A 27,853-nucleotide genomic window follows, 5' to 3' on the forward strand; every position below is an offset into this window, starting at 1 on the left:
ACATGAGTCGGCATGCAGATGTCAAAATGTCCTTTGCAAAAGTCACTTTTCTCCACCTAAAATTCTTATCAGTTCATGTCGTTCCTGTCAATACTATTCATTTATAGTAGACAGAGAGAAACAGCGATGGGAGAGTGTTTGACCCAGACTGACGGCTGAATTTGCAGCACTGCAGGCAGGCGGGCAACATGACTCCTCTGACTGTCTGCAAATATAAAGTTTGGAGCAACAACAGACTTTTTGGTGCAGAACTTAAAAAGCCTCGTGCATCCATGTTAACATGAGTTCAAAGTAAGAAATAAAATGAAATCGCACAGCAATTACGTTCCAAAATAACTTTCTGATCACAACAAACGCTTGAAAAGGGCACATTTTCAAACAATTCACTACTTTTAAGATACGGAACAGCTTCAGGTGTTATATCGCTTTTTGCCACAGGCCATGTGAATTGCAATTATTTAAAAAATCTTTTTTATGTTCAAGTAAAATCTGGTGTTGTATCCTGCAAAGAGTTTCCGTCTGGATATTGCATTAAGTGTGCTTCTTTAAAAAAAACCCGAGTTAGTTTCAATACATTATTGAGCTGTCCACTAAAAATCCATCAGCGTAGTTAATATTAAAATCCACGTGTCCTGCCTAACAGCTTCATGTGTAACAGCATGAGGCCTGTTGAAACATCAGCCCGCTGCTGCTGCTGGATTTAAGAGACGCTTTCACCTGCACATTCAGTCGGCACGGGGCGTCGAGGTGTTTGTCAAAGTGCAGCCTTCAAATTCTGCAGAAAATGAGCGTAATGCAGCGCAGCGCTTTATGTAAAGACGCACGCGCACAACGCTGAGGATTTGCGTCGCCGTGCCTTAATGGCTGCTGATGTCAGGTAAGCATAAAGGGATGTCACGGTCGCTTTGGCAGACGAGCTCAAAGGTATTTCAAACTGCGTGAGCGACCACATGATGGACAGTGTCGGCCACTTTAATGTCGGCGCTTTTCCATTTTGCAACATGGAGGAAAACTAAATAAATAAAATGAAAGAATGTCTGTGTGATAAGCAGACTGACATCACATAGAGTGACTGGCTCTGACTGACGACAGGACATTATGTTGTGGAGCAATAACTTTGGAACTTTTTGAAATAGTAGCCAGTGTTATGGCTTAAATAATTATCATTCTAATTTAATTATTTAATTCTGAACATTGTGGGTCTCCGTATTCCAAGACCAGTCACTTGAAGAGCTTTACAACACAAGCCAACATCCACACACACATTCACACACCGGTGGCTCCCTTTTCTTCTTCTGCTTCTCTTCTTGTGCACTGATACGGAGTGATTCCTCTCACCGAAGAGCTCTGCTGTGGAGTCAATGTGCCAGGTCGGCTGAAAAGCCTCTGATAAAGGCCGTCTAGTGCCCGCCGTCTGGAACACGCAGGCAAAGCCGCGGCCGCAGATGCTCGCCGACAGCCGACAGCCACCGTTAATCCTGTGAGGATGTCACCTGGACGCTACAATGGCGGTGAACACTCAGCGTAACGCTGCATCTTTTCTCGTGGATGTGTTTCGCTCTGTGGAGGAGGTTACCATTCAAGCCGCCAACTGATAACCATTCAGGAGGAGCAGGCGACGGAACTACTGACCTCGTGGCAAACACAGCGTTCTAACATTTTGCGATATCTAATGGTGGCTTCATGACGTCTCGTTAGAAGTTCAGTCGAGTTCACACTTTTTCTATGAACCCAAAGACAAAGAGACATGAGACACAAGCATTAAGAATGGAGAATTAAATAAAAATTGAACTTTAAAAATTACTCTCGGCAGTCAAAAAAGCACGAGTTCCTCTGAAGTGTCTATAGTAGTCTGACTGCAGCGAGATGAACAGAGACATTGTACCAATTACTACCTATTCTAGACAGCCTATAACAAGTACCCCGAAGCAAGAACAGCAAACCTCAGAGTACAAAGGGTGATTACAGTCTGAAAGGGTGGCAGGAGCTTTCTGTAAAGCTCGCCTGTCGAGCAGATCATTGAATCTCCTCTAACTCCTGTAATCTTCCCATTCCGACTGACAACGCCTTTTATTGTGTTCTTGTACGCGGCAATGAGATTGGCGAAATGTCAAAGGCATGGGAAGGACTATTGTGCGCGCTTGTATGAGCGAGATTATCAGGGTCACGTGTTGCGGAAATAATCATCATTTGACAAACAAAACTTACGCAGACGCTAATTTTATGGCAAAATGAGGATACAGCCGACTCATTTCTCATCTTGTTTTTCTGAGCAAAACTTCACTCTGACATTACCGCCGAAGCTTTCAGTTCCTCGGAATGGAAACTACCTTTCATGTGTTGTTACCTGGCGTTCCTCGGTGTATTTTTCCCCACTCTCGACATCATTTTATTCCCATATAATAGCGCTCACGACTGCACAGACGGTGTGCTTTTTGTTCTAAAACGTGGTTGGAAAGCCAAGTTAAAAATGTAAAGTAAGGCCTCTTGTATATAAAAATATATATATATAGTAAACATACCCAGTCAATGGGTGAAGTCAGGTCGAGCTGTGCATGATAAATATATTGTATATTGCAGAATCAATGGCTCAAAGGAATTAACGGCCTGCCTGCTGAGCCCCGCGCGCGCCGACTCCCTTGAACTGTAACGTAACCTGCGCTCGTAAACCTCCTAAGTATTACACTGGGACAAAAAGTGCGAGGGAATAATGGTGGAATGTGACAAGTAATCTTACCTTTATTCTCAAGTTTTATCGCCCCTGTGAAGTTCCCACCTGACGGATTGCCTCGGGCTGCGTGCCCCGGAGCTCGCAGTTCTAATGAGCACGACAAAGACGAGGAGGTGCGACACATGCGGGAAAGCCCAAACATTATCTCAAGACAGCGGAGGTAAAGTTTTGCCACCATGAAGTCTCCTGCCTGCGTGTGGGAAATATGAGTCGCCTGGTGGATTTAAGGGAATTTGAGGTCGTGTTAAAGCCGTTAAAACTCTGGATAATCAAAGGATTCGCTAATTATTACAGGTAGGTAATTCACCCACGTCTTTACTGAAGAAAATCATACGCGCTGTTAACTGAATTTGCATTTACGGTATAATTATCTTATGTGATTGAGTATATTTATATCCCTTAATAATTATCGCACGTGATTTTTTTCCCAGATAAAGTGGAGATGGGCACATCTGGTGTTTTAATCATTAAAACTTGAAGACACACGCGGATCAAACTGTGGCTGCAAGTCATCACGGGTCATTTAGTCAATTAAGCATCAGAGATATTTGATTTCTATATTGAACAGAAACTGTAATTGAACAATTGGGAGTTGAACAATGGCCAGAACATTTTACTTGCAGAATATTATGATGTCACAGTGGATTTAACCCCCTTGACCTTTTGGATCTCAAATGTCATAACTTGATCATTTTATCCTCTGAGACGTCTGTTTGTCAAGTTCAATGGCATCAATTCTGGAGTTATGGCCATAACCTTACAATGAACTTGACCTTTGACCACCAAATTCTGCTCAGTCCGTCCATGAGTCACTTGCTGTGTCTCAATTCAGGGTCTGAATCTTGGGATATGAGAGGCCGCGAAGGACAGTAGCCGTGCATCCTCCAAACAGAGGGAAAAGAAGGAGCATTTGGAGGAGCCTTCGCACGGCGTTGTGAGGTAAATGGTCTTCAAATGTGGCCTCCGAACGATGCAGACCCTGAATTGAGACAAAGCAACGGTGAACACAGATACTGCATTCATGAGAATGCGCCATCATGAGGTCATAATGACCTTTGACCTTTGTACACTTTAACCAAATGTGAAGAATTTCCTTGAAGGCTGGTGCCAAATTTCCTTGAAGGCTGGTGCCAAAACACTTTCCACACAACTATAACTTGTAAAACATTTGGCACATTTTTGATAGTGCAACTGTGGATCAGCCCACTGATGCTCTGTACATTCTGTTTGCAGGATTAGAGAGAACGTCAATGTTTTCGCGAGGCAAGAAGAAACACGGTAAATGATTTATCCAACAGCAACGTACATAGATTACAGCTCCCACCCTTTCTCATCCGACTGCCTCTCGCGAGCAAAAAAACAAATACATTTGCACCTGAAGAGAGAAAACAGAAAATCCATATCCATTCATCTCTATAATTTAGACTTAAAAGTAGAGCAGACAGACGAGGCTTGATCTTCTAATCCGGAGGGCAAACAAAACAGGAAATTGGTACTGGAAAAGGTTTTTTAGAATTACATAAAAATGGAGACGTCTTAATGAATTATCGGAGGACGGCGTGTTCCAAAAACAAGAGCAGCATATTTTGTGGCACGGAAATGAAACTGAGAAAACAATTGGTTCAACCTGAAGGCATGCTCGCTTTGAATCCGCTGGAAAACAGTTAAATAAGAAAGCACACAAGCTAAAAGGGTCTGTGTGAGAGTTTGACAAGAAAATGAATTCATTCTCAGGCGTCTGGCAGACACAACATCTCCTCCCCACAGAAAAGGAGCGAGTCCATAAATGTGAAATAAAACGCCTCGCCCACTCCGGTGCCGTCTGTGTCCTGGCATCCCGCGGTCTCGAGTTAAAGAATGGACGTATGAGAGATTCAACAAATGTGAGCCTTCAACCCAGAGCTCCACTCAAAGTGAGATACATGACGGACAACACAATAAAACAGCGTGGAAGAAAGTTGAGCTCAAGAGACTTTCAAACTGGGACCCAGTCCATCAGCGGCAACGTGCAAACATTGAAGTCAGAGTCGCATTACAATTTGTGCAAATGTTTAATCGTTTGTCTTGGCATGAAGCAATATTCAGTACAAACAGGATTCATTATTCTTATTCAACGGGCATGATAGTAATGTGAGGACTTTAAGCACAGCATACAAATTATGTCAAGCTCTCAAAGTAAACCAGAGCGCGGGCGCGGGGCGAAGTGAGGAAGTATTTGCATTCTGAAGGAAAAGTGCCACGTCATGTGGAAAGAGCTTTTTAATTGTTAGAACAGTCAGAGCTGCTAAGTGTCGTACAGTACAGGACGGAGTGATTAAATTAATACAAACGGACGAACAACATTCCAGAGTCAAAATTGCACATAAAACATTCCTGAGGGAGATTTCGTCCGAGCTGTGCAGTTTTTAAAGGGCTACATATTACACATGATGTTCACGTTCACTCAAACAGCGCGTATCGCTCTACTTCTATTGTAAACACCTGATATAAATGTTAGAAAACATAATTGACCATTTGCTAAACGATCATAGCTTAAAAACCTTAACTACTGTAAGAACAGCAGGTGTGTCAGGTGCTGGATTCATACTGAAGCGTTGTGTATATTTGGCATATCACAAGTTTGGAGGGTTGTGTCTTTTTTTTTATCTTTGCCAAAACCAAAAACACAAAAGCAAGAGTGTAAGAACTTAATAAACAGTGTGTTCAGCTGCTTCAACGTGACTGGTACAGTACATCCACTCTGTAAGATATTATTTCCCTAACGTCCTGGATGATATTTGATTTCGGGTCAACGTTAGCAGCTGTGTTCTGCTTTTTTAAGTGTATTTGGATAAAGTTTTAACTGCATCAGCTCCAGCCAATAGAATTAAATTCACCAAACACACTGATTAGCTGTTCCACTAAAAGCCTTTTTCCTGCTAAACATTAAAAGTAAAGACATGAGTCTGCAAGTTAATATCCAAATATAATTAGGTTAGAACAAGGCCTTTTTTCATCATTCGTACAACAATACTAAAACCTATTACCTTTACAATACAATACAAGAGCAATGCCACGTCTTTGATCAGCGTTGCGTAGGCCTATTACAAATTGATCATCAGCAGGTGAGGATACTGCCATTTTACCTGAAACATGCAGCTTTAGCATCAGTTGTTTAGCATGACATCCTGTATTTGACAATCAAGCGTAAATGTACATAGCTTTCATTTTAAAGGTGCAATATGTGAGGATGAGCATGAACTGCCAACTGCAGCAGAATAACTGCTAACTGCTGGCGATTGTAATCTTTATGACAGTAGCTACTGTTAGCTCAGTTAGCCGTGCAGCTAGCCAGACTCGCAGGGGGAGCGTTGGTGTTTGCATCCCGAGCACAGGAGCGTTTGACAGCTGTGGAAATGAGGTCATCAGCCTGTGGCTAACTGGTTAGCATGCTAACTTAAGTTGATATCTCTTCCACACAGTACAGACGTTTTTAACATAACGTCCACATTTGTTTATAATGTTATGTTTGAATGTTTTGAACTTAATTTCTTACATGTTGCACCTTTAAAAGAGTATTCTGAAATATTAGAAAGTCCGCCTGAGACAGTGAAGCTTGATTAGCTTGCTATACACAAGGCTGGCGGTCACTTGAGGTAGCTAATGTGATGGCAGGGCGGCTAGAAAGCAGCGTTTGCTAAATCAAGACCCCAGTGTTCTCATAAGTTACTATCGATTTTGTTAATTTGCCAGCGTTATTATTGTAAACTCCATGTCTGCAGATGTAAAACTTGACAGATGTAGCAACAGTAACTGGAGGGAGTGAGGTTTAGCAAATGGTCAATTCAAAAATAAAAATAAAAAATGCATAGTACATCATAGCTTACACATGTTAAAACTGTGTGTTTCAAAAGGCACATGGTGACAACATGTATCCACTTTAAATGCAGAGTTCTGTGCAGGAGAGGGAGTGAAGGTTAACACTGGTTTCTTGTGCCCAGTGCCAGAACCAGCATTTCATATGACAAAAGAAATCTCAGTTGTACAGTTGAAAAAAGATAAATAAAAGATAGATTTCACTCATAAAATATAAATCTGTGGTTCCTCATTTGTGATTCGTGAGCGATTTTTCTGATTGCATTCATGATTGCTGAGTTTAACGCCGCTGCAGTCGTCTGTGAGCTGAGGTCGGTGCACGCGAGGGAGGCGTCGTCTATCCTGCAGACCGAACGTGTGTGACAGCTGGTTGACTCTGACTGACTCTGTATTGTCCTCGCTGCAGCAACACCGACGTCTTTCATTAAACACTGTCTACAGCTGATTGGAGGCTCAGTCAGACAGTCCAAGTCAACACATCTGACAGAGCTGCTATTATGAATTTCTTATCATCAGCGATCATTAAAGTGCCTGTCAGCGTCTCACAATGTGAGGACCGTGGAACTAAATCTTGTTGGATGTGTGTTGACGAAATATTCTCACATAAGTCGCTTGGTGGTATTCTTTAACTTAAGCAATCCAACATTTGACCTGATCGCACCCCGAGCTCTATATAAAAAAAAAACAACCAACAGCAAATGTGAACAGATGTAAAATATAACTAAGTGTCCTAAATGCTTAATCCTCAGCCGCTCTTCCTGAGGACTTTTTGGTTCTTTCACTCTTATGAGGTATAACGAGACCAGCAAAGTGCTCTAATCAAAATCAAACTGGTGTTCTCTCTGAAGTTAAGCCGTTGTGATGAAGTCATTTTTGTCCATAATTTAGTTCTCAAAGTGAATTTTACTTGGTGCAAGTGGAAAACTATGCAGTGCAGTGTTTTTCAAATGCAAATAGATATTTTTTCCAACATGTAGTTTAATTTTTTCCTGATTGCAGTGCAGTGTCTTGTATCCAGACGCTCAGTTCATCTATTCAATTGGAAACTGTAGAAAACTAAAATCTTGTTGTTTTAAAGAAAGTTGCTTTTCTACGATTCGATTACAGACAGAAATAAGTTTATAAGCTGGAGTGTCGAAATTTAGTCGTTCAATTTGAAGTTTTAAGCATTTTTTTTTCTAGTTTTAACACGTTTAGATTAGTTATGTTGGAGGAATTGTGGTGAAGTCCATCTGAGACACAATATGATGTTTAAAGCCACATACTGCACTCTGCTCTGGTCGTGGACCCATTATTCCGGCAGTGTATATAAATAACACTAATTTAAACTTGTTGAAAGTAGATTGCTAGACAACTGTAGGTGCAATGTTCTGCTTTTTCTTTTTCTTTCTTGCATTACACCATCTCGGCTTCTCGGCCGGTCCTCACAGACTTCAGCGGCAGCTCGTCTGAGGTGTCCACCGGGTTGTCGTAGGCTTCACAGTCCTTGTCCTCATGCTGCTCCCTTGCGAAATTCACAAAGACCTGGAATACCAACGAGAAGAAGAAGGTTCTTAAAGGCAAATGCAAGATATAAAAAAAATCAAAACCACTCAAGTACACGCATCACTAAAGGGCCTGTGGACATTTCTCTACCCGGCTTATTTCTGCTCTCCTCCACCCTCCGCCTCTAAAACAAACAGAAGTAGCGGTACAGACAACGGGGTGCATGTGAATGAGTTGCCAGACGAGAGCTATGAAGCATCAAGTAAGCGTCTAGACTCACACAGTGAATGTCAGTTTGACATCTTTGACCAGCTGAGAAGGAGTATAAAACAATCATTCTTCTCTCTGTGATGCCCATTTAATGTCAGAAGAAATCAATCCTATGGCGTTCATAAAAACGCTGTGTGTATTTCATTGTGCTGTAAACATCTCTGTAGTCGGGGCTTTTTACTCTCCTCGCATTAGCGGCCCGTCGCGGTTAAAGCTACACAAAGACTTTTTTCTTTTTTACTCGACTGAAAAAAAAGGCAACAAAGAGGATCATATAAAATGATAAGAGCATTGCTTTTTCATTAAAGGGTTTTCAGCGGCCGTGTGAGCATAAAAGCACATGTGAATTACTAGATTGTATTTAAAATCTTAATGGGGAAAAAAATAAATAAATAAAAAAATCACCCCGACCAATTCCACCAGAAACCACTCAGACTCCCTGTGAGTTAAACCCGTCTTCACAGCTACACACTCTCCATTAAATTAAACGGGACAAACGCAGGACGGAACATAAATGAAGATAAATAAACAGTCGTGTCCTTTTTAGGGCTTTTGTTTTTTTTGAGGGGCTCAGATAATGACGACAGGCTCATAAAGATATATCCTGTCAGCCTTTGAAGCAGCGGTTTTTAATTAGCCAATTCATATAATCAGCACCCTTAGAATTCAATGTTAATGATAAAGAGGAAAACGTCTTATTAACATTAGTCAGTTCCATTTTTTGAACAAAGGAAGAGCTTTTCCAATTACTCTGATGCATTCACTGCGTCACTGCTGTGTGATATCTCCCCTCTTTGGAAGTGAACATGTGGAGTGCAGGAATTTACATTATATTACTTTATACACGTTCAAACCTTTACAAAAGTATTTGTTTAGCTTAGTTTTCCTGCTGAGAGGTAGATGAGAAGACTGACCCCACTGTAATGATCCTGAACACTGACAAAAGTAGCTTAGCTTTCTCTGAAACCACAAATGGGGGTTTTCATATTTCTATTTGTTTAACAACAACAAGATATAAAAAGATATCTGAACTTTGGACAGTATTTGGCTAACTGTTCCCCCCCTGTTTATTCTAGATAATGTTATTCTACTGAAGTGCATGTTAAACGCACATCTTTGCCACTAGAAGATATAAGGAGTGTGGGATCATGGGAGTTGTTGTCTTCATTGTTAAACATTCACTATTGAGATGTGACTTACAACTTACTTCCTCATTCTGATTCTCTCCCAGAAGTCTTAGCAACAGGTGAAGAATGAAGCACACGGTTACCTTCAGTAAAATCATGGATTTGAACATCTAGTCGATTTAGACCAATGCAGAAATGTTACGTACTGTATCTTTAGGTACATCAATATTAGTGTTACGTGTTAAGTTAATGATTCTCTGGCTCTCATCTCTTCTAAAACACCTAAAGTGTTATGACCGTACAGCTGATGTTTCCAAAATGTCTCTTCTTTATTTATCCAGGAGTTTTCTGAGCACAAATACATTTTTTTCCTGCTCTAAAGTCTCTCTGGGAAGCAACCCAATACAAACAAAGCCTAACTCAATTTGTTGTCTTCAGAGCAGCTCAGCATCTGAAGCGAGTCGGAGGTGAAATGCCTTGCTCAAGGGCGGCTCAGTGGCAGTGATGAGCAGAGGCAGATTCGAAGTCAAACGGTTTAAAACTCGGGATGTCAAGGAATCAAACTGTTATGCTTCCAGTCATAAATTGTAATTCTACAAGAGGGGATTAGCCTCCTTTGTTCACTTGAAGGTAAAATAGGCTTTCGCTGCTTCATATACAGGATTTCCAAAGAATAAGCAGCAATTTGTGTTCACTTTCTGTGCAGCAAATCAGTTTAATTGGAGTTTGGGACCTACATATGTAAAGCTTCCCGACCTCGAAGCTCGCGGAGCTGGTCGCCAGTTGGGTGCAGAAAGAGCAAAAACAGCAGACTAGCTCCTAACGGAAGAGCAAGCTACGTCTGCAGAAAGCCTGAGGCTGAATCACGCGTCTGTGTGTGTGTGTGTGTTTGTGTGTGTGTGATGTCAGGCCATCAGCAGTGTGTATCAAGGTCACAGTTGTCAAAGCATCTTATCGGGGCAGAAAGAATAAGAGAATAAGAATGACAGTAGCAACAAATAAACTCTGCGCCCCTCTCTCTCGGCCTCTGACCCTGCCACTGGCTGATATTGGCTTGACGTGCTGAGGCATGCACAGCATTTCATATTCACAGTCAAGGCTGTGTAGTTAGAATCTCTAAGTACCGAGTGCATTAAAATTTCTGTAAGATTCTTTGTGTGATGGAAAGCGCTTCAACATGTGCAGCTGACAGCGTTTCATACTGCGGTGACCACGGTGAATCCATCCCCTGCGCTGTGTTATTACTCTCCTCATAACGCCACGCTTTCTGTATTTAGCCAGCCATCCATTCATGACCTGAACGTCACGCACCAGCGCTGCTGAGTGGCATTTTCTTAATGACAGATGGATACAGGCATTAATTACATTACAGAGGCTGCATTTGGGTGTTTATTTGATGCCCGTTGAGGCAGAACAGAGAAGGGGAAGGACGTGAGTCACCCAATTAACCTCCCCTGTATTTCAAAGGAGTCCTTGCAGAATGTAAAACAGCTACTTTTACATGTCATCCACATGTCCACTGACTTTGAAATGCTCTTTAACGCAACAAGATCTTGCTTTAGTCTGGACTCAAACATTTCACTTCAGTAATACATAATAAGACAAAAAAAATACATGTCTTTATATTTAAAGGAAGCATGTGGTTGCCATCATGAGGCTTATTCGGAATAAAGTTCATTATTACGTACAATTTACAAGACTTTGACATGTTATCACTTTAAACATTTGAAAGGGAACAAATGCTAGAAAACTGTTGCCTTTTTGCAAAGCAAAAATATCATTTACTTGGAGCCATGTCCCCGGACACCCTGAAAATGTAAGTCGAATACAGAATCTCCTCTGACAGCTATTTGTTTTTGTCTCCACAAACTACTAGTGGGAAATGTTTGGCTCTGAGCACTGACAGTAAACCCAAAACAATCCAGTGGACCCAAAACAATTAGCCGAAAGACCCTAAAGCACTCCGTAGAGCCAGGACCACATGATCATTCTTTGTGGGTCTATAACTACAAGAAACTCAAAATAACAGACTCAGAATCATTTTGATGGCACAGCGTCTTGTAACAGGGTGAATGGTGAACCTGGGATATGCATTACCAAAGCATTTATAATGGGGTTATGTCTTATTTTACTACAACTAAGAGGTAATAAGATGGACTGTAAATTATACAATAGGTCAAAAGTGTGTGAGAGCATGTTAGCTTCTGATGTGGGGAACAAATCTGAGGAGGATTGTTCTCTTTAATACGCTACATAAAGGGTTTGTGTTACATTAGCTCTGTGGTGTTTCTCAAGGGGTCAGATCACTCGACGTTCTTATTGTCATATTGTTTTGTAATACAACTGAATTGTTCGGGGGGCACTTGGTAGCTTTTTGTAGCATCATCGTTGTGTTAGACGGTCCCATATTGTTGACTGTAGTATTTCTGTAGCAACTCATGTTAGCTCCTAAAAACTAAGGCTTGTAAAAAGAAAACCTTTAAAGCTGTATATATGAAGAGAGGGGATGTGATTTAAATGTGCAGCAGTGAGTGACTAACTAACACTTCACATTCCTGCCACACAATCTGCTTCTGAGACAGTTTAGAAAGTCACATTTTCCTTTCAAACGCTCCGCCTGCTCTGCACCGTCTCGGCCATCGGCGTTAACGCCCGAGCTCCGGGCTGAGCGTGGATCAATATTAATTGTAGTGCAAGTCTGGTGTTATACTATAGGTCACGGCTCTTCTCTATAAATCACCAGCTGAAAGGTGACAGTCTGGGTCTCCACAGGTTCTCCAGTCCTCCCCTCTGTGTTTTAACACTATGACCTCCTTCTGGTCCAGGTATTATTTATTTACTGCCTCTGATCTGGTAAATATTGACCAGTGCAGAATGTGGGGCAAGTTGTGGAATAAAAGTTAAAAGAGAAATGACATAATGACGTGATGTAAGGTTAAAGAAGGACACCAATGATCTGAGGAGGACTCACCGACAACCACGCTAAGTTAGAGGAATTCTCTTTGCATAAATTACTTTCCTGTCACAGTGGAAGGCTGATTGTCCCCTAAAGGGCACATTTCGCTTAAATAATGCTGCTAAAGATGGTTTTTATCTTGAATTAGGGGGTTATCCACGAGGGGATCATGTTGATAATGAAATGCCTAACATGCCTGTAGTATTCTTTATACCACATAATTTGATTTAAATACAAGAGTGCCAGAGTACAACAGACAACTCTGTTAGTCACTCACTTATTCATACATCAGTCTGGATTAGTTTTAAATCCAAGAGGAGCCGCTTCTCTCCCCCATGGTGAGGTGGACAGATGAGGAGGACAGGTGACCTTTCTGGAGGTCGTCCCCACCTCCCACCTGGTCATCTGCTGCTGAGCTAATGACGGGCTTGCAAGACCAGACACACTTGCACTCGCCTCTGAGTGCCTGATTGCATCAGGTCCCCGGGGGCCAGTTGGAAAACACAAGGTGAAGCCAGTTGTAACATGCAGGGCTTACTTTATCTCAGCGATCAGGAGGTCTGGGGAGTGCTCTTGGGCTGGAATTAAAAAAAAGGCACAGGGTGGAGGAGCCTTTTATATATCTATATGAAATAAAGAAATCACAGTCCAGTTTTTTGATCAATACTGGGAGCTGGCAGCTGAACTATCTTGGCTACATGAACTCAGTGCAGTCCTCATTGGTCAGTCTGACAGCCTAAATTGGAGATGACAATGCGTCAGCAATGATAGATGTTTACATCTTGTCCTGGACTGTGCGGACTAACATTAACCGCGAGCACTTAAAATGCTGAATGCATTGACTGATGACTGAATAATCTCTTAAACTGAGCTGGCACTCCACAGAATCACAGCGGGACAATAGAACCCGCCGCCAAATGTCTGCCCATGTCAGAAGTGAAATTTGGAGTCACACTGTGCATCCCCCCGCTACCGTTCAGCCAAAACTGATGTTTTGCCCTCAAGGATGACAACACAAATAATTGCACAGCTCCACTCCCAATGTTCAACTGCACTTAGAAATTTGACTGGCACAACTAGGCTTTATCTGTTTCGTTGTTTGTTTTTAAATCAAGAAATTACATGTGAGAATATTACATGAGGAAAAAAACAACTAATTAAAGCAAAATTATGTAGAAATGATCATTTTGTTCAGTTTGGCACTCCCCACAGTTTCAGAGTGCAACACCACTGTCGTACAACACAAATGCCAGGTCTGTAGCAATTTGTCAGACGTAATGTAGCTGCTAACTATGACGTACTGAAATCTTGTATGTTGAAGTAAAGGGGGCGGAGTGGCTGAGACAGAGACACCATCCACCATATCACAAGACACTGAAGCATCAACATGATTCTGAAGCTGTTATTTTAAAGCAAAAAGTTACATAAAGTTGCTTTGAGTGTAGTGAAGAGTGTGTATAAATCTAGTTAATGAATTGATTCTACCATTTGTCCTCAACTGACATAAGTTAGTGAGTGGATGACAGCACTTTCAGGTGTATACATACATACAAACATACATTTCTTTTTATTGGAACATAAATTTCTTGTTGTGAAGAAACTGCTTCCTTTTCTCAGGCTGATTGTTGGCTTTTGTTTTTCATCGTTTTATTTTTAAACATTAAAGTTTGGTTCAGGTTCAGACATCTTTAACAAAGTTTTCTAAGATGTAATCCCTCACCGTTTTAGGGTGAGTCATCACATTGTTCTCAACACTTAAGACAGCTAGCTGCTGCTGATTATTGAGCTGAACTTGGTAATTTTTCTTCTCCAGGTCTGCATTCTCTGATATATTCTGCATGATATTTCTGGGGGTGAATATACTGTCCCTTTTGATCAATATACAATGGTAATGTTCTACAAGGTAAAGGTGAAAAGGAATCGACTGACATCTCTTCATCTCCATCTGTTGTTACCGCGACTGAAAGTTGGCCGTGCATTCTTTCAAATCTCTCCATTTTCATCTCAACCATCAGAAATTGGAGCAATACGCAGGTTAATGCCGATGTCACTGTCTGCGACTCTCACTTCTAACCGTAACCGTCTGTGAGATCAGTGAATAAATAGAAAAAATAAGACGGGGACATCCAAATCTAGTCACAGGCCAAATCATCGTTCAGCTGAAGGATTAAAAGACCTCAAGTTCTGTTTGTCAAGTGTCAGGGGGGTAAAACCTCTGCCTTGATGGAAACAAATTGCACTCACAATGTCTAGGGCATTGGGAGTCAAATAGGTTGACCTGCGCTTTCTCTGTGTAAATAAAACTAAAATCAAATTAGGCACACTTCAGTTTAGAAGAAGGGGGCCTTACCTGATCCAGAGTGGTCTGGGACACGGTGTAGTCTTCGACTTCCAGCCTTTGCTGATGGCTTGTGAACACGCTGAAGATGTTGGCCAGAGCCCCCTGCTTGTACGGGAGCTGATACTGCAGTGTGTTGTGATGCTTCTCCTTCAGGACGCTGCCCGGGAAGTTCTGCTGGACAAAGTCCTCGACTGGCTTCAAGGCAGGAGGAGAGCCGCCGACCCTCACGATTACTGTGTAGCCATCGCCAAATCTAAAAACAACAGACCCAAGAATTCAGAACAAAAAAAGAGGCACAAATTGCCCACTGCTGGTCATCTGAATATTTTCCCCTTTCTTTTGTAGTCACAGCTCAGTGTGATGGATGATAGGTTGTTGAACTGAAAGAAAGAGGCGAGGCAGGAAGCAAGATGTAATTGGACTCATATTTCCCACCAATTCAGTTTTCATGGATGTGGTGAACTGGAGGGGCAGGTGAGAGGAAAAAGCAGCTTCACTCCAACAACAGTAGAGATGTTAGCTGATGAATCAATGCTGATTTCTCAAGAAATAGCCGGTTAGCCGGATGGCTAAGAAGGCAACAATCTGAGTTGAGCAAAAGATACAAACCAGATGTAACAGAAATGACTTTCAGACAAAGGTGGAAATGAGTCAAGAAGCCTTTGCATGACTGAAACAACAAAGGATTTAAAGAAAATATGTTTCATATATTTACAGGCATTGTGATGATTATGAAGTCATGCTAGCCAATACATTGTGTGCCTCTTGCAGCCATATTTGACTTAAACATATTAAACCTATGGATTTCTGCTTAAAAGCTGTAATTTAAAAAAACTTTTATAGCATTAATGGGTCAAAAAGTTAATGTGTAATCTAAAAAAATCTATTAAAGCTAAAAAAAGGTAAACATCGGTTTTACATTTGACGAGCAGATCGGTGTTTAAGTTGCTAAGTGTATACGTCACTCTTTGCTAGTGACGATAATGTGATAATATATCATGTAATACATGTTGTGTTTGGAGCATGTTCTGCAGCCCTGGGTGGCAAAAAAATCATTTAATGCTGCTTTAATAATCTGAACATAAAAACTCTAAGGAATCATACTATAGGATACATAATGCAGAGTGCATATAAAGTTCTTGCTTCGGTTGAACAACCAGGGTTTTGAAAATATCCCAGCACAACTTCACATGAACGATATCCTGGGCATGTTCACAGATGAAAATGGCCCATAGCTAAAGCTCTAAAGCTAATTAGCATTCTGCATCTTCCCGGTTGTACGCCACGTCTGGTGAGCACCAAATAAGACTCTGTGCCTTGTTATTCTGTCGTTAGCACTCTCATGACCCATTGTTTTCAGCCTAATTAATTCCCTAATGTTGGATTTACTCGTCGAAATGTCCATTGTGGGCTGGTACAGCGCTACATGCAACGAGAGTCAGAGGCTCCCTTAGTGGCAATTAGAGATATGGTGAATAAACTGCAGGCCTACATGATCCCAACGGGAGCGAGAGAGGAAGTGGAGCTCAGTGCCGGTGCTGAAATGCACAATGAGCGGACTCCATGGGCAGCAGAGAGCCTCTCGTTAAAACACGACTGCTTGACGTTGAAGAGCAGCAGGCAAGATGGAGGAACTGTGCATCAATACTTAATACTGATTTACGTTATTATTGTGTGACAGATTAATGCCGCCATCCTCAGCTGGAATTTTCTTGCATTATGATTGGACAAGCCAGAATACATATTTTGACCTCCACCCCTTGATCTAGAACTGGTACTGCGACAAGATTAAATTCAGGACACTGTGACGTCTTCCTAAGATTCGGTGTTTGTCAGCATCCTCGTGTGACGCCGCAGTGACGAAGAAGCTCCAAAACAAAAACAACTACGCATTCAAATCCGTTGCATTTGAATTGGCTGCAGTGTTACAGGGAAAGAAAGCGACACGTAAGAGTGCAGAAAATGTCCTGCAACTACTGGACTATTTCCCATTTCATGATGCAATAGGGTGGCATGCTATCCTGCCACAAGCACATCTGCGTGGAACCTGCTGTATGAGGGAAGATCTGAGAGCTGTGCCTGCACTGTGATCTCCTCAGGGGCTGCACACGGCGGGTGATCAAAAGCATCCCCCGTGAAACTCCAAGACATATTATGTAGTGAACATCATGTGGATACAACTATGCGTGCCCTGCAAGTATCAGCATGTTAGCGCTTAATTAACCGACTGCCCTTTAGACAGCCCTTCAACCATACTAAAATATACTCCTATTAAACTGACCTGAGCCCTGATCAACCTTGCCATGAAATACCGTTCCTTTCTCTGGGAGTTCATTGAGTGTGTGGGGCTTCATTAGCTCAAAGTGCAAAGGGAAGGCAGGACGATAATGATCATCAGAGGAACGGGGGTCTCAACAACGACTCTGATATTATCTCACAAAACAAATTACACCATAGAAGCACTGCTTCGTCCTTCTTTATGTAGCTCCTCTCAGGTTGTATTTAAACTTTTTAATTACCTATTTTCATGGCTACATTCCATTGTAATACTATTCACATTTGCCAGTGAAATTAGGCAGAAAATGATTAATAATGAGAGATATTACACAGCAGGACTAAGACTTGTTAATGGATACGTGTTAATGTAATATGCTCATTTGACTGTATTCAGTGTGAAAGGTATAAAAGAATCATGAATAAAATTGGGTGTTTTTAATACCTAAAACCAGTGTGAAAACACACGCACAGTATTCGCAGCAAGGTGCTCAGTCCCATGTTGCACCTTTAACATTTTGTGAAAGTATCAATAGTCATCCCAACAATACTGTCACAATACTGATTTTGACAAGTGCTTTTATGTATTTTTCAGAATGGAGATATATATAGTATATTGTGATATAGCCTAAAGGTCCCTGGTTATTTTTCTAAGGCTATATAGCCCAGCCCTAGCATACATTTATTAAAGGACAACGACATAGCTTGTGATGATTTTTATAAGGTACACAGTCTGTAATCAGACACTACCACCAACATCACAGCTGTCCCCACACATAAAGCTCGATCCATCATCCAATCAAGACTATGACCATAATCTCCTTGTGTTTATTATAGCTCCTGGCTCGGGAAATGTGCTTTGTCTAAGGGCTGCCAAGCTCGGCCAAGATGCAAAAACATTTTTGCAAAAATCCAATAAGGCCGGGAAGCAATGTGGCAAAAGGGTTTTGGCGAAAGGGTCCGGGGCGTATGTGGGTAATGAAATGCTGCCTGTCAGTGACAGTAAAAGGGCTTATCAATTAGCTTTCCCTCATTCTCTCTCCCTGCATACCTTACTTTTTATTTCCTTTCTCTCTGCAGCTACACAGGGGCTTCAGGCGGCACTTTGGGAGAAATATCTTCCTTTCATATTCATCATTTTTACTTTGCCTCTGTATTCATAACAAAACAAGTTCTTTCATCTTTGATACACTGTTGGTCTTGGCTCTCCTCAAATAAACTGCGCTTGGATAGAGATAGGTAGGTTTGGATATGCTTTAACAGAGCCTGTACTACACTGTGTGTTTATAACAATGGCATGACATGCCTGAAACAATCAATTAGCTTTTAACCAGTAGCTGGTGGTATAAAAGGTAAAAAAAAAAAAAAAAAAAGAAAAGAGAGAGAGAGATCTCTCCAATGTGGGGTTGGATAAAGTCTAAGAGAAAATAATGAATGGATTACATTTAAAGTCATGACTGAACCACATTGTCACAACTAATCCTTTCATAATATTTTACATTAGATACGATACGGCAGCTCAACACAGCATGGCAGAGACACTGTAATGTCTGCGCTGCTTCTTCATTTTCATTATTCTGCCTCAATCCTCTCCTCCACCCTGGTCCGCTGGAAAGCCGTTCTTCCATGTAATTTAAAACAAACAACAGCCAGACACAGATAAGGGCATGACAGGCAGAAAATAATTCTGCTGCCTTCCTTCATCTGAGGGAGTATAGAAAGGTCACCCTCACCACTGCCAAACCTTGTGTTTGTGTCCGCAGGGGGGAGGGCGGACGCGGGGCGAGAGGTCACAGTGTGGCTTGGGTGGTCTGGTGCTTTGATCAGGCAGGAAGTCATCCAAAAAAGTTTCTTAGTTCCTGGAGGGGGAGCTAACAGAACTCTAGGCAGGGGCTCTGCAGGCAGTGTGAGGACAGAGGGAAGGATGAATGAACAGAAGGATGCGCAAGTGATCTGTGGCCAATCAGAAAAGAAGAGCTTTGGATTCGGATGAGGCATTGAAGAATGAACTGATTAAAATACATTGTTTACCATGAATAAAGCTCATTATTCACCCTTTGCTACCAATCTTGTCTTTTTTGGGCACATACATTTCTCAGCATATTATTGATATTGAAGATTTGATATGGGTTGAGTTGTTCAACTGGTCTGGGGTCTATTCTGTTGTATACCTGGTTTGGTGTTCTCTCAATAGGAGACAAGAACACATTGCAAGTGACGGCAAACTGATCTGTCCAACCGAACTCACAGAGTCCTTCTGGTGTCTTCTTCATCCTCTTCATGGAGAGCTCTAGTCGACCAAATGCCAAGTCTGACAGGGTGAAACATTATTTTATCTCTCAGGCCATCAAACTTTTATATACCCATGATGACTCAGCTGAAGATGAGTTTTCCATATACTGGAACTAACTATACTGATGGCTGGATTGACATACTAGGGGTTTTTTATTGCTCTCATCCCTTATGTCTAAACCTTCCTGACACCTGTCTGTTTTTTGACGTCTCCTAACGCAACCCTTGTTTTGTCAGTGACAATAAAGTGAAAGCTGAAGTTGAGGATTCATTCCTCAGCATCTTACTTTAATACAACCCCTGTTTGAGTGTTAATTTATCTCAAATGAACATGTGAGAAACACCTGACGATGGTCAAGTGCTTGCTAATCGGAAGAAAGTTAAAATGTTCAGTGTACGTTCAGTGTTAATCATAATGATTGGATTAGAAAGTGCATGAAGTTAAGTTATAACCTTGGAAATGCATCTGTCGGACCTTGAGTTAAGATTATTGTGTTCAAATAAAACAGATTAATCTGCCTTTAGTGATCGTTGTCAGTGATTAGTAGTGACAGTCTGCTTCTATGGGAGGACATATTTACAAGGTGATAGCACGGAAAATTGTGCTTCAAAAGTAATCTAACATGAAGGCCATCATCGGGCTTGTAAAGGTTATTACTACAGGATATTCAAACACGCATAGTTCAACAAGGACGTGATAAGATACCGAGAGCCGTGCAGCTCCTTCTGCAGACCTTGAAGGATCAAATGTAGATGCTGGCGTTTGCCCTGCATGCTAGAACACAAAATAAGATATGATAAAAACTAATGTCTGTACAAGAACGACTCCCACACACATTGAGTTGCGCACCAAATACCAAGGGTAAAGATGTCGTATTTTTTGAGTGCAGACAGCTCTCAGATGCGTACAGTACATATACAGTACACCATCTGGGTCCGTCGATGTTCTTGTCGTCTTAATTACACCTACGTTGCTGATGCATAGTAAACTGTAAAGAGAATTATCTTGCCATCCATCTCCGCCGGTGACACACACTTTAAAGCCGTAAACTATTTAGTTAATGGCACACCTGCAGAGCCGACGCAGAGTGAGTGGGCAGGAGTTTATTGGACTCCTCCACGTCAACTTCAGGGGATTTGATCCAAACTTTTAGACACCGCTCTTGTAAAAAACTCTCCAGTGCCCACACTGCATTACCTTAATGCATTAAAGGCACTTTACCCCCCGCTTTTATATCCCGACGTGCTTTAAGCAAGGAGAAAATAAGACTCCAGGCTGTGGTGTGTGCTTACAGCAGGTACTCTATGGAGAGGGGATATGAATGATATCAATCAGTGAAAAATCCTGCATCGGCTAGTGGGTGTCCTTCCTAACTGACAAGATTATAGGGGAGCTTTGAAGCTGCCTTTATTGGTTCCTCCACTTCATTTGGGTTTACTTAACACCTGGGAGCTTTCACACCAGCACACTGCTGTACTAAAGCACTGTTTACAGCCCCTTGGATTTTTTTCTTTACTTATTTATTTCCCCCTCCTTCCCCGTCAGCCTTTCATAAATTCCTAGAAGTGTGATTGATTTGAGGGTCTCAATATCCGGATGAGTAAGGAGGATGTTTTTTTTTAACTGCTGCTGAGGAAGATAATTAAGGGGGCTTCTCTTAAAATGGCCGCCCCACTGCTCAGAATCCACCACCCAAATGAAATATTCAGCCCTTCTCACACACCGACCACCTCTCTGGCAGTTTAAATGGCCTATTTTGGCTCATTTGGGCCTTGATTGATACACAGAGGCGGGGTTGTTAAAGCAACAGAAGGGCATCTTGGTGATAAAGACAGGGTCACCGCTGAACTAAAGGGGGCAGCACTAACAAGCACTTGGATGGCTGGGTTGGAAGCCCTGCCACCTGAGAGTAGCAGAGGGAGGAATAAATAAGGGTAATATGGCGAGAGGTTTTTGAAGGAGAGGAGGTGATGGCGGGGGAGCAGGGGCTGCAAATCTGGGAGGGTGAGCAATGGGGGGTCAAAATGTGAGAGCTGCCTCCGCTGTGAGATTCTGCTCTCCTTTCAGGGGCTTGCGATGAGAAAAAGATGGAGACGTTGGGGATGATGGGTAGAGTGAGTGGTGGCGGGGGGTGGGGGGGGGCAAAGTGGAAGAAGCAGCCCCCAGCTTTGCAGGTCAGCTGCTACAATGGCGCACACCTCCTCGCCCAACCCTCCACTTCCAACTCTGATGAAAATCTTCCCATCTGCAAACTGGAAGCATCTTGTGCATTTGTGAGAATCTGCCCCTCCATTCCCACACATGGTCTCAGATATGGAGACAGACTACTGGATGTCAAGCGTTTCACCACGCCAGGCTGGATTGATGAGGCTCACAGCAACTTAAACGATGCCGGCTCACATGCTAAACCAGGGGCGGGAGCAGCACAAACATGTGGTGGGATAGTGACGAGAAAAGAAAACAGAGAAGACAGTCCTTAATTGCCTTTTCAGTCATTAACAGGGTCCCACACCTCATGAAACATTAATTACACCGAGCGCTGCAGAGATAGGGACGCTTAATTAGAAATTATTCACTGCGTGGGGAGAACTGAGCGATAGCATTTCAGCGGCATGTAAATTGTCCGTGTGAGATCTAAAATAAGCGCGGCGAAAATCGGTGTAGACGTCATGCTTATCTGGCTTCCTCTCACTTGACTGTCTTGTGAAGTGCGATTCCCTTTTACCTGATAGCATGTTGAGTGAAGTAGGACACGAGTTAACCCTCTCCTCTCCCCTCTCCTCCCCCCTCCCCTTGCTGTTACCTATCCTATACCTCCTGTGCGGTTCATAAATTATTTACACCACCCTGCCCGTCCCCCTACAGACAGGATGTAATTGACACAGAGGATCTGGGAGGGACTGATTGGTACATCGCTCTCCCACTTTTGCCCTTCGCCTCTCAACTCTCCCTCGTTCTCACTCTTTTTCAGCCCCGTACACAATCTACCACTTGCCTTTCCCGAGTCAGACAGTGGCCAATGACATGACATTAACGCTCTTGATGTGAAATACCCTTGACACCAGTGCCCCCTCCTTGCCATTTCCCCTAATCCCCTGCATGACTTTAAAAATGGCGTGCTCCACCCCTCATCCCAAGTGTATTGATTTTTCTCTCCGCCCAGTGATTGCCACTGCATATTCCCGCCGTGTGTGTAGCTCTTGTGTCTGCGTCGAGTGTCATTCCTCTTACAAGATCGCACAATGGAGTGGTAATAATGTCAGCAGACTGTACCTAACGTAACGGATGGGCTTCAGTGCTACATGCAGGGCTCGGGGCATAAGTGCTGGCCTTGGGAAATGTCAGAAGGATATCAGAGAGCGGACCGGAGCTGTAAGAGTTAAGGGCAGGAGATATCTGGCATGGAGAGGTAACAAAACACATTAAGAGACGTGTACAAATCCCATTAAGGATGTGCATAAAGACAGGGCTGGTGGGAATAGAATTTATAGGTCTGCAGAGAAACAAATGGGAAACAGAGATAATGGTGGAAGACTGGGGACACTAACCTGATGCTCACAGACCTGACTGTCTGCACATTTCCCCCGTATATGGATCACATTGATCACAATGAGGAGTCTCCATTACACAAACGTCTTTAGCTTAGTGCATGAGGGATATATATGGGTTTAGGTAAGTCAGACAAATGAATATGTTATCGCTAAATAGCCTCTGAAACCTCAAAGCATGTAGAAAGGAGAGGTGAACAGTGAATCAAAGGAATAGCTTTACATTTTGTGTTATTGTGCCGAGACTGAGACTGACACTACTCTCATGCTTGTACACTGGTTGAGATTTTGCAGCGTACTTCTTTGGGTTGAAATGATTATATCCCGTCCATTCAATCAATGGAAAACCAAAGTGGAAGAAAGTGGCCAGCCGTTCTCCTCTCCTTTGAGCCTCAGTGTTAAGCGAAGCTAAGCTAATTAGCTTCTGTGTGTTGCTTTGTACTTAAAGGATGGATGTGAGAGTGATACCAACTGTTTTGTTTCTTGGCAAAAGAGCAAATACGTATATAAACCACAATTTTTAAGTATTCCTTTGAGAATGATGACATCGTGGAGCTCATGTGAGGTAATATTGGTACTTTCTGATAAATCCTGTCCTCCTTTGTGTAACTCATGTAGTCCTTCATAGCTACAGCAATACATGATAAAAGAAGAATATGTATTCTGTCCTTTACTTTCCCTGAAAAAACTTAGATACTTTTATTACCATTATACACTTCATTGTCCCGTGTTATTTATATATACAGTATAAATAACAGAACAGCTCAGTGGGAGAATGGGATTTCTTTCATCTCATTTCAAGGAGCTTCAAAGATTGTTTTTTTTGTATTCTACTCTTGGTCTAACACACTTGGCAGTAAAAAAAAAAAACAAAACAGAAGGTTCCTTACCTGCTCTTCAGATGCTGGATGCTCCCCAAACACTTGAAACGACCGTTCACCATGATGGCCATGCGGGTGCACAGTGCTTCACACTCCTCCATACTGTTGAAGAACAGCCGACAGGTTTGCAGGATAAATCAAAAGCAGCATTAATACCAGATGTGTGAGTCGCGTCTTTTGCAGAAAAACAACATCTTAAAATGGGTCTCTTCGGTATAATGGGGGTATTTTAGGGTATTTTTGTCTTTTCTCAGTCTGCTCTCAAGGCTAAATCATTGATCACAGATCATTTTATATTTTTAACCTGATTTCTGCCAAACCTTTTATTCAAAATGACATTTTTGCATGTCCACTCTGATAACTTAAATGGACGACAAATTTGGGAATTAGAGAGAGGAAACCATCTGTAGTTCCTATCATCTCATTTTTCCTCTTTCAGCGTTGGACTGGAGCGGGAGTCATTTGTAGTTGAGGCAAAACCTGTGAAGCCTTTCTGAGGAATGGCGCAATTAGGATTATGACTTTGTAAAACCTGGCGAATCTGCCACTTAACAAAACACAACCACCTGGTCGCGCCATGGACGATTGGATGCAGCGCAGCCATACTGCCTGGGATGACAACAAACGCTTTTTTATTTCCCTATGAAGGCAACAAGTGTAATGAGGATAATATATTCCAGAGGAAACAGCAGCGCAGATTATTCACCTGCGGTGCCAGGAGCAGGAATGATTCGAAAACCCCGGCAATTTGGGAAAACAGTGAAATGAATAGACATGTGCATTGTTAAATGTTCCATATCGACTCCATCAAGTTTTAAGTTTCATGAAAAATGAGGCGTTCCAACTAAAACCGTGACCAAAACTGTCCAATGCTACAGAAGACATAAAAGCTGACTTTGCTCCAGGAAGTCTTGGATAATGAAAAGACTCCAGCTCTGATATTGACAGTTTCTCTTTTCATTGCAGGAAAAAAAAGAAAAGAAAAAAAGCGCCACTCAGTCAATTCGCACTTCATGAAAGCTTTATCCCAGCCAGTGTGTTTCTGGCAGTCGCGCTAAAACAATACCTTTCAACTTCAGTCCAACTCCAATCAGTTATAATAACAATATTTACAGCTCCCATTAGTTTTATGGACAAATCGGTTGATCTGCTGTCCCTGGTGAGGAGTCACATTATTTGGACACCATCTTGGCGGGCGAATCCCTCAAATCAATAGATAAAGAGTGATTCTGCACCTGTGTGATGTGAGGATGACTGAACGTCCCTCTTTGATGATACTCAGGATGCAGTCCCACAGGAATCGCCGGGCTTTGGGGTCCATCCCAGTGGTGGGCTCATCCTGCAATAAACACAGCCTCTTCAGAACCGCTCTGATTGTTCTCCGCCTCAGCACGCCGTTTGAAAATGTAGGATGCCGCAGTTGCACAAATGTTTTTTTTTTAGCAGAGGATTTAAAAACGTGTGCGAGATGGGTGACAAATAAAAGGAAAAACCTGAATTAATGAGGGAAAAAATGTCATACACAACATAAAGCAGGTCAACCCAATTAAAACAACTGTGAATTTTTGGACTAACATGCGAGTGTGCTCTCCAACATCGTCATCAAAACAACGAGAGAGGGAACAAGTCCTGGAAGGGGGGTGTTCCATGCATTCCAAAGCTGTTCATGGTGATTTTTCTCTCAATTTGTCACCCATTTTTGTACATAAACACATAGCTGAAAGGCCAAAAAGAGGCGTTTTTCTGGCGACATAGGTAAGGTCTGGGTGAACTCTGAGTGTACCCATTTACACATAATGGAGACACATACTGAAGCCTTCTCCAGCATTCGCACACAGTACAACACACACACACACACACACACACACACACACAGGGCCTCAGTGACTTGCTGTGTCTTTTCTCCTCAGGGCTAGTCTGCCCATGCGTGATTAGAGAGTGACAGTACTCAGTCCATTGGCTGGTTTTCGTTCCAGGCCTGCTTCTCCCTCACTAGCAGAGTCCTACAAATCCCAAGGGGTATTTCCATCACCGTGCCCAATGTGTCCCTGTGCAGACCCGACGTGGCACTGCCTCAAGGCCCGCCTGGACTCTACGGGCTTGCACACAATACTGAAACTGACACAGACACTGACAACACATTATCCCACTGCCTCAAAGTGAAGGCTAGCTTGGCTAGGGCGAGTAAATAAGTAGGTTTGGGAGAGAGCAGCTCGATGGGATGAGCAGCACTGAGCCAGCAAAACAGAAACGGGTTGGAGAGATTATTCTCTAAATGTAATTTATTATGGATTACTCATTACCTGAGTGATTACTCATTAAATTGTTATTAGCAGCATAATCTGATGGATTGCTTTAAATCATGCAAAGTAATGCGTTTATTACAGTTTACAGGCAGCAAATTAAACAGCATGAGCTGGCAGTAAAATGTATTTATGTAATATAATATTTCTGCTTTATTCGATCATGTGATTTTTGGTGTGGGACACAGGGTAACACGTAGAAATTGCAATAATCTTAATGAAAATGTTGACTTTGGTGAATCGCCTTAAGGAGCCCCGCAGTGTGATTTAAGGTCATTAAAGTATGTCCTTCATTATAGCACGGCCACAACTTCATAAGGCACATTAAAGCCACTTAACTGAAGCATGTGATGCAGTGTGTTCTGAGTCAGGCGCTCATTAATTCTTCCATCAGTGAGAAAATGCTTTTGTGCTCAGTATTAAGTACTTGTGAATGAGATTTTTTGTCGTGTAAGTAGGATTCTGTGTGCTCCGTGTTTCTCGAAAGGAACTGGTCTTTGAAAATTACAAATTAATGAATTAGGAAATGACCAGTGAGTGACCCCTCTCATCCACGAGTCACGTACTTTGGGATATTCAATAAGGTTTTACCAGATTGGTCTAAATGTGTTTTTACACTCGCTCGTCTTCCTACCACAGTCGGGTCTCTGTGTGCTTGTAAACGTCAAAAGAACTGATCTGCTGTAATCCAAACATCTGCACAGCCTCAATATTGATTGAAAGTATTACAACCTTCAGTGAATGGAACGGCATCGTACCACATTTTCACCGTGTGCAACACATCAAGAGCAGCGTATCTCACCAGGAAAATCACAGGAGGACAGCCGATCAGGGCAATTGCTGTCGAGAGCTTGCGTTTGTTCCCGCCGCTGTAGGTTCCTGCTGACTTGTTGGAATATTTGACCAGCCCCAACTTCTGGATCCCCCACTCGGCCACCTTTTGAAGAGAGAAATCAAAGTGACCAAACCCATTACGGTGTCAAGAGGAGTGTTTGCATCATCAGACGCTTCGTGATGGATGATATTTTGGCTTGGATCTCCGGAGTATTTGTGCTCCATAGCTTTCAAGGACAAGGCGTGACAGCTGGCTCCACTGTTAGACCTTAATCATAGCCTGCTGAGGCGTTTTACTGTTCTCCTCGCTATTTAAACAACATCTCGTCAAGCGCCGGAGATTGGGACCGTCTCGGAAGTGCAAAACATCAAAAAGGAGATGTTTAGCAAGCTGTAAGAGCCACAATTCACTTCCAGTGCCTTTCCAGAACATACATGGAGACATTTTTTCTACCCAATATGCAAATATGGCTACACAAGGGCTCAATCTGGATCGGGACTTGACACCCCCCCCCCCCAAAAAAAAAGGCATACCACAATGGGCTGCAGTAAAATGAGTTAGAGTTATGCTAGCAGCCCAGAACTGGGTCCCTTTATGCTGCAGCTATGAGATCAAAGCCCTGGCGCCGGGTCTGAGGCCCGTGGTCGCCGCCAGCCTCTTCCTCTTTTGATCTCACTGTTGTAGAAGTGGGCGGTGTGAGAAGGAGTGCAGGGAGGCCGCACAGGGCCGGCCACACCACTGGGCATGGTGAATAATGTAGAGCTATAACCCACAGCTGCTGCTTTTCTACCACCGGCCATTTTTCATTATGTATGGCTTCTCCCATTGAGGTTATCTATCACTCCGACATGTACCTTCAGCTTGCCCTACATGCATTCTGGCTGAACAGTATTTTGATGGGGAAATAAAATATAAACATTCTGGAAGGAAATGGACGCGTCTTAAAGTAGCAAA

General features: G+C 42.5%; 1 protein-coding gene across 5 annotated transcripts in view; it reads right to left on the reverse strand.

Moving 5' to 3' along the window:
- Positions 1-4,763: 4,763 nt before the first annotated feature.
- The window catches only part of LOC115590183 (phospholipid-transporting ATPase ABCA1), a 171,989-nt gene continuing 148,899 nt past the window's right edge, over positions 4,764-27,853 (reverse strand). For all 5 annotated transcript variants that reach the window (XM_030431448.1, XM_030431450.1, XM_030431447.1 and 2 more), the window contains exons 46-50: positions 26,867-27,001; positions 24,997-25,100; positions 23,771-23,863; positions 14,775-15,018; positions 4,764-8,110 (exon numbers count right to left, since the gene is read on the reverse strand). In XM_030431448.1, the coding sequence (XP_030287308.1) occupies positions 7,982-8,110; positions 14,775-15,018; positions 23,771-23,863; positions 24,997-25,100; positions 26,867-27,001 (705 nt within the window). In that variant the 3' untranslated portion in view covers positions 4,764-7,981. The remainder of the gene's footprint in view (positions 8,111-14,774; positions 15,019-23,770; positions 23,864-24,996; positions 25,101-26,866; positions 27,002-27,853) is intronic.

This window comes from Sparus aurata, chromosome 10, assembly GCF_900880675.1.
Source record: "Sparus aurata chromosome 10, fSpaAur1.1, whole genome shotgun sequence".
Taxonomy (NCBI): Eukaryota; Metazoa; Chordata; class Actinopteri; order Spariformes; family Sparidae; genus Sparus; species Sparus aurata.